The sequence below is a fragment of the Meleagris gallopavo genome, unplaced genomic scaffold (assembly GCF_905368555.1).
Source record: "Meleagris gallopavo unplaced genomic scaffold, MGAL_WU_HG_1.1 scaffold_89, whole genome shotgun sequence".
In the NCBI taxonomy this organism is placed as follows: Eukaryota; Metazoa; Chordata; class Aves; order Galliformes; family Phasianidae; genus Meleagris; species Meleagris gallopavo.
In genome coordinates this window covers 1-7,742 of record NW_028147096.1, presented here as the reverse complement: position 1 = coordinate 7,742, position 7,742 = coordinate 1, and the positions used below count along the sequence as shown (strand labels likewise).

Sequence of the window (7,742 nt, the reverse complement as noted above, 5' to 3'; positions counted from 1 at the left end):
CGTGTCGCCGTGCCGCTGTGGGCTGTTGGTGCCACTTGGGTGCGACCGTGACCCCGTTGTGTCGTTGTGTCGCAGTGTGATTGTGTCCCTGTCGTGTCACCGTGTCACCGCCGCTGCCCGGCTGCGGTTGTGTTGTTGTGTCGTGACGTGGTTGTGTCACGACGCCACTCAGGGTGTCATCACGTCCCCGCTGTGTTGTTGTGTCCCTGTTGTGTTGTTGTGACCCCACTGTGTTGTTGTGTCCCTGTTGTGTTGTTGTGTCCCTGCTGTGTTGTTGTGACCCCGCTGTGTTGTTGTGCCCCCGCTGTGTCCCGCCGTGATTGAGGTTCTGTGATTGTGTCGTTGTGTGGTTGTGCCGCTGTGTCGCTGTGTCGTTTGGTTGTGCTGTTGCGTGGTTGTATCGTTGTGTTGTTGCGTTGTTGTGTCGCTGTCTCACTGTGCGGTTGTGTCGTTGTGTGTTGTGTCGTTGTGTGGTTGTGTCGTTGTGTCATTGTGTCGTTGTGTGGTTGTGTCATTGTGTCGTTGTGTCATTGTGTCGTTGCGTCGTGTCGTTGTGTGGTTGTGTCGTTGTGTGGTTGTGTCGTTGTGTGGTTGCGTCGCTGTGTCGCCGTGGCGGCGCTGCGGCTGTGGGGTCAGAGCGCCGTCAGCCCCACAAGTGTGGAGGAACCACAGAGCATGGCAGGTAAGGGGGGCGGGGGCTCCTGAGGGACCCCAGAGGGACCCCCCCATAGGGACCCCATAAAGACCCCCATAGGGGCACCCACAGGGACCCCCCCCCCCCATAGGGACCCCCATAAAGACCCCCATAGGGGCACCCACAGGGACCCCCCCCCATAAAGACCCCCATAGGGGCACCCACAGGGACCCCCCCCATAGGGACCATAAAGACCCCCATAGGGGCACCCACAGGGACCCCCCCCCATAGGGACCCCATAAAGACCCCCATAGGGGCACCCACAGGGACCCCCCCCATAGGGACCCCCATAGGGGCACCCACAGGGACCCCCCCCCATAGGGACCCCATAGGGTCACGCTTAGGGACCCCCATGGGACCTCCATAGGGTCCCCCATAAGGACAGTCACATAGGGACCCCCATAGGGTCACCCATAGGGACCCCCATAGAACACCTATAGGGTCCCCATAGGACCCCCATCAGAACCCCGTAGGGTTACCAATAGGGACCCTCATAGGGACCCCCATAGGAAGACCTACAGCGTCCCCATAGGGACCCCCATAGGACTCCATAGGACCCCCATAGGGACCCCCATAGGACCCCCATAAGACCCCTATAGGGACCCCCATAGGACCCCATAGGACCCCCATAGGACCCCCATAGGACCCCCATCGGACCCCATAGGACCCCCATAGGACCCCCATAAGGACCCCCATAGGACCCCCATAGGACCCCCATAAGGACCCCCATAAGGACCCCCATAGGACCCCCATAGGACCCCTATAGGGACCCCCATAGGACCCCCATAGGACCCCCATAAGACCCCCATAGGACCCCCATAAGACCCCCATAAGGACCCCCATAAGATCCTCACCGGACCCGCATAGGACCCCCATAAGGACCCCATAGGACCCCCATAGGAAAACATACAGGGTCCCCATAGGGACCCCCATAAGGACCTCCATAAGACCCTCATAAGGACCCCCATAAGGACCCCCATAAGGACCCCACCGGACCCTATAGGACCCCCATAAGGACCCCATAGGACCCCTGGCCCCCCGCCCCCATCCCGCCTCGCGCTCGCGCTCCCGCCCCCCCCCGCCCCTCCAGGTGCGCCCCCCCCCCTGACTCACCGCGGCGCTCCGTCACTCCTTCCAGCCCCGGACCTCACAGGAGGCGCCCGCCGACAGCAATGGGCGGGATGGGGATGGGACCCCCGCCCCAAATGGAGGGAGCCCATCCTATGATAGGGACCCCCGCCCCAAATGGAGGGAGCCCATCCTATGATAGGGACCCCCGCCCCAAATGGAGGGACCCCATCCTGTGATAGGGACCCCCGCCCCAAATGGAGGGACCCCATCCTGTGATAGGGACCCCCGCCCCAAACGTAGGGACCCCATCCTGTGATAGGGACCCCCGCCCCAAATGGAGGGACCCCATCCTATGATAGGGACCCCCGCCCCAAATGGAGGGACCCCATCCTATGATAGGGACCCCCGCCCCAAACGTAGGGACCCCATCCTGTGATAGGGACCCCCGCCCCAAATGGAGGGAGCCCATCCTGTGATAGGGACCCCCGCCCCAAATGGAGGGAGCCCATCCTGTGATAGGGACCCCCGCCCCAAACGTAGGGACCCCATCCTGTGATAGGGACCCCCGCCCCAAATGGAGGGAGCCCATCCTATGATAGGGACCCCCGCCCCAAATGGAGGGACCCCATCCTATGATAGGGACCCCCGCCCCAAACGTAGGGACCCCATCCTGTGATAGGGACCCCCGCCCCAAATGGAGGGACCCCATCCTATGATAGGGACCCCCGCCCCAAATGGAGGGACCCCATCCTATGATAGGGACCCCCGCCCCAAATGGAGGGAGCCCATCCTATGATAGGGACCCCCGCCCCAAATGGAGGGAGCCCATCCTATGATAGGGACCCCCGCCCCAAATGGAGGGAGCCCATCCTATGATAGGGACCCCCGCCCCACATATAGGGACCCCCGTCCTATGATAGGGACCCCCGCCCCAAACGTAGGGACCCCATCCTGTGATAGGGACCCCCGCCCCAAATGGAGGGACCCCATCCTGTGATAGGGACCCCCGCCCCAAATGGAGGGACCCCATCCTATGATAGGGACCCCCGCCCCAAACGTAGGGACCCCATCCTGTGATAGGGACCCCCGCCCCAAACGTAGGGACCCCATCCTGTGATAGGGACCCCCGCCTCAAATGGAGGGACCCCATCCTGTGATAGGGACCCCCGCCCCACATATAGGGACCCCCGTCCTATGATAGGGACCCCCGCCCCAAATGGAGGGACCCCCACCGCATAGTTGGGACCCCTGCCCCAAACGTAGGGACCCCCATCCCATAGATGAGACCCCTATTCTGTTGTAGGGACCCCCGCCCCAAATGTAGGGACCCCATCCTATGATAGGGACCCCCACCCCATAGATCAGACTCCCATTTTGCTGTAGGGACCCCCACCGCATAGTTGGGACCCCCGCCCTATGATAGGGACCCCCACCCCATAGATGGGACCCCCAACCCATATATAGGGACGCCCATCCCCTAGATGAGACCCCTATTCTGTTGTAGGGATCCCCGCCCCAAATATACGGACCCCGCCCTATGATAGGGACCCCCGCCCCAAACGTAGGGACCCCATCCTATGATAGGGACCCCCGCCCCATACATGGGACCCCCACCCCATAGATCGGACCCCCATTTTGTTGTAGGGACCCCCACCGCATAGTTGGGACCCCCGCCCTATGATAGGGACTCCCGCCCCACATATAGGGATCCCATCCTATGATAGGGACCCCCGCCCCAAACGTAGGGACCCCCGTCCCATAGATGAGACCCCTATTCTGTTGTAGGGACCCCCGCCCCAAATGTAGGGACCCCCATCCCATAGATGGGACCCCCACCCCACAGACGGGACCCCCAATATGGGGACCCCAAGACACCCAGCCCCCCCTGAGCAATGGGAACTTTAAGGTGGAGACCTCAGACCCCAAATGGGGACCCCAGCCCCCCCAAGCCCCCAACATGCGGACCCCAGACCCCAAATGGGGACCCCAGCCCCCCCAAGACCCCCAAATGGGGACCCCAGACCCCCCAAGACCCCAACATGCGGACCCCAGACCCCAAATGGGGACCCCAGCTCCCCCAAGACCCCAAATGGGGACCCCAGACCCCCAAATGGGGACCCCAGCCCCCCCAAGACCCCAAATGGGGACACTAGAGCCCAAATGGGGACCCCAGCTTCCCCAAGACCCCAAATGGAGACCCCAGCTCCCCCAACACCCCCAAATGGGGACCCCAGACCCCAAATGGGGACCCCAGCTGCCCCAACACCCCAAATGGGGACCCCAGACCCCCAAATGGGAACCCCAGCTGCCCCAAGACCCCCAAATGGGGACCCCAGACCCCTCAACACCCCAAATGGGGACCCCACCTGCCCCAACACCCCCAAATGGGGACCTCAGACCCCAAATGGGGACCCCACCCCCCCCAGACGGACCCCAAATGGGGACCCCAGCCCCCCCGGACGGAGCCCCCAGCCCCCCCTCGTTGCCCCCCAGTCGCTCTGTGGCAGACGCTGCTGGCCCTGCTCGGTCTGTACCCCGGCCTTTGCCCCTCCCTTCCGGCCGCCCCCCGCCCGCGCCCCCCGGACCCCCGCGCCGACCTGGACAGCGTGGTCAGCCTGGCCAAAGCGCTCCTGAGCGACACCAAAGCCTTCCTGCAGCAGCTGGTGAGACCCCGACAGACCCCCGCCCCATAAAACCCCCCGCCCCATAAAACCCCCCCGCCCCGTGCGGACCCCAACCCGGCGCCATAGAAAGCCCCCAGCCCCATAGAAACCCCCCGCTCACCATAGAGGTCCCCTGCCCCATAGAGACCCCCCTCCCCCCCCAGAAAGCCCCCCACCCCATGAAGACCCCCAGTCCCATAAAACTCCCTCCTGCCCCACAGAGACCTCCTCCAGTCCCCATAGGAAGCCCCCCGCCCCATTGGGACCCCCCCCACCCAATTGGGAACCCCTCGCTCCATAGAAACCCCCCAGCCCCATAAAGAATGCTCCGGCCCCATAGAAAGCCTCCCGCCCCTTAGAAAATCCCCAGCCCCATAGAGACCCCCTCCTGCCCCATAGAAACCCCCCAACCCCCCCACCCCATACACAGGGACCCCCACCCCGCACACAGCCCACCCCATAGATGGAACCCCCACCCCATAGTCAGGACCCCCATCCTATCATAGGGACCCCCGCCCCATAGTAGGGACCTTCCCCATTATAGCCTCCCGCATTATAGGGACCCTCCCCATTATAGGACCCCCCCCCATTATAGGATCCCACCTGACCCCACTGCTGCCCCTAGCGGTCGCGCTTCCCTGCTGAAGGGGAGCACAAGCTGGACTCGCTGCCCGTGCTGTCCATGAGCGCCCTGGAGCTCAGCAACATCCAGGTGGGCTTCGGGTCCTGGGGGGGTGCTGGGGGGTCCTGGGGATCCTGGGAGGGTCTCTGGGGCAGTCCTGGGGGTCCTGGGGCGGTCCTGGGGGTCTCTGGGGGGTCCTGAGGGGATCCTCAGGGGATATTGGGGATCTCTGGGGGAGTCCTGGGGGTCTCTGGGGGGGATCCTGGAGGGGCTTGGGGATCTCTGGGGTTGTCCTGGGGGGAGTCCTGGGGGTCTCTGGGGGTTCTGGGAGTCTCTGGGGGGGCCTAGGGGTCTCTGGGGGGCTCTTGGGGAGTCCTGGGGTCCTGGGAGTTTCTGGGGGTCTCTGGAGAGGTCCTGGGAGTCTTTGGTGGTCCCGAGGGTCTCTGGAGGAGTCCTGGTGGGGTCCTGGGGGTCCCTTAAAGGAGGGAGTGGGAGTCCCTGTATATGGGGTGGGGGTCTCTGTATATGGGGTGGGGGGTCCTGGGTGTGGGGTCCCCACATCCATTAGGATCCTATGGGGTTGGAGGGTCCCTGAATGGGGTCCCCACATCCATGAGGTTTCTATGGGAGTGGGGGGGGTCGTTGAGCCGGGGGTCCCATGGATTCTTTGCCACCCCCCCCACCTCGCAGCCCCCCGGGGCGCTGTCGCGACTGAGCGCGGATCTGCAGCGATACCAGCGGCACCTGGAGTGGCTGCGGAGGGCCGGGCCGGCATTGCGCCCCCTAGAGGCCGAACTGGGAGCGCTGCACGCCAGGCTGGAACGGCTGTTGCGCCGCCTCGACCACCTGGTGGGGAATTGGGGGGGGGTCGGGGGGGTCCTGGGGGTCTCTGAGGGGGTCTTGGGGGACCTGGAGTCTTGGGGGTCTCTGAGAGGATCCCGGGGGTCTCTGGGGGAGTAGGGGGGGGCTGAGATCAATGGGGGGGGTTCATGAAGGGGGGGGCTTGGGAGAATTTGGGGGGGTTTGGGGGAGGGGGGGCAGTGGGGCAGATTGCGCTTGGCGGAGGGCGGGGCTAAAGGAAAGGGGCGGGGATTGGGGGCGGAGCCTGTTGAAGAGCTGGGAAAGGGGGCGGGGCGAATGTGGAAAGGGGCGGGGATTTGAGGCTGTCACGCTAGACGAGGGGCGTGGCTATGGAAAAGGGGCGGGGCTTCGTGTATAGCAGTGCAATGAAAGGGGCGGGCCTATGGGGAAATGGGCGGAGCTTTATGCCAATGTTGTGAGAAGGGGGCGTGGCTTCCATGAATGGGAGGCGTGACTTCACACCTCAGCGCTGTATTTAAAAGGGGGCGTGGCCTGCACAAAGAGGCGGGGCTACGCGAAGTGAGCGTGGCTGGCCTGACCCCCCCCCCCCCCGTGTTTCCAGCTGTCCCGGCTGAGCCTGAGCCGCCCCAACGACCCCCACCCGGTTCTGCCCCCCCCCGGATCGCCGTGGGCGGCCGTTCAGGCGGCGCACGCGGTGCTGCGAGGGCTGCACCTCCATTTGGATTGGGCTTCGCGCGCCCTCGTGCTGCTCCGGAACCGCCTCTGACCCCTGGGGTCACGTGACGGTGGGCACGGCGCGGTCACGTGACACGCGGAGCGGTCACGTGATGACAGAGACACGTGACCCGGCCCCGCGGTCACGATTCATCCCCCCCTTTCCCTCCCCTCCCCCCCCCAAGGCTTTATTTATGCTTTATTATTTATTATTATTATTTATTAATCGCGTCGGGTTCTGTTGTTGTATCACACCGCCCTTTATTTTATTATCTTTAATTTTATTATTATTTTATTTGTTATTATTATTATTTTATTTGTTATTATTATTATTTTATTGTTATTATTATTTTATTATTATTGTTATTTTAAATCCACCCCCCCCCCTCCCCACTTCCGTCGGGCGGCTGTTATTTATTGCCCCGCCCTCCCCACACTTTTATAGAGGATTTTCATTGGGAAAAATAAAGGAAAGCATCGAAAAATGAAATTAAAGAGTCAAAAGTGGGAAAAAAGGGTGGAGGGGGGGGGAGAATAAATACACACAATCCCTCATTTTCAGCCCAGCCCCAACCAGAGCACCAGTGACCCCAAATGAGCGGAACTGACCCCAAAAGGGTCCCTTTATTGCCCCCCCACCCCCATTTCGGGGGGGTCCCCATCCCCCTCCCCGTCGTTATTCCTCCCTTCCTCCAGGGGCGCTCCGGGTTCTCGATTACCGGATCCCCCCCGCTCCCGTCGCCGTTATCCCTCCCGGCCGCCAGGGGGCGCCCCGTATTCTCGATGACCGGATCGCCCCCGTCGTTATCCCGCCCCGCCGCCAGGGGGCGCTCCGTATCTACGAGCGGATCCTCCCCGCTCCCGTCGTCGTCATCCCTCCCCGCCGCCAGGGGGCGCTGCGGGCTCTCAATGACCGGATCCCACGGGAACAGCCCCTCTAGCCCCGCCATGCGCTCCCGGTACACGCGGTCGAAGCGCTCGCTCTGCTCCGCCGTCAGGTGGTTCTTCCAGTCCCCAGCGATGCCTGCGGGGGGGTGGGGGGGTCAGGACCAGTATCCCCAGTATCCCCATTCCCAGTATCCCCAGTATCCCCACTACCTCATTCCCCGTGTCCCCAGTGCTCCCGGTATCCCCAGTATCCCCAGTATCCCATTCC

General features: G+C 63.1%; 1 protein-coding gene across 1 annotated transcript; it reads left to right on the top strand.

Annotated features, from left to right (window-relative positions):
• The first annotated feature begins 543 nt into the window (after positions 1-543).
• Positions 544-7,113, top strand: IL11 (interleukin 11). The gene is made up of 5 exons (XM_085215509.1): positions 544-682; positions 4,259-4,428; positions 5,054-5,140; positions 5,741-5,899; positions 6,474-7,113. Exons 1-5 carry the CDS (start codon positions 676-678, stop codon positions 6,636-6,638), a joined length of 588 nt encoding a protein of 195 aa, XP_085071635.1. The 5' UTR covers positions 544-675; the 3' UTR covers positions 6,639-7,113.
• Positions 7,114-7,742: the final 629 nt, after the last annotated feature.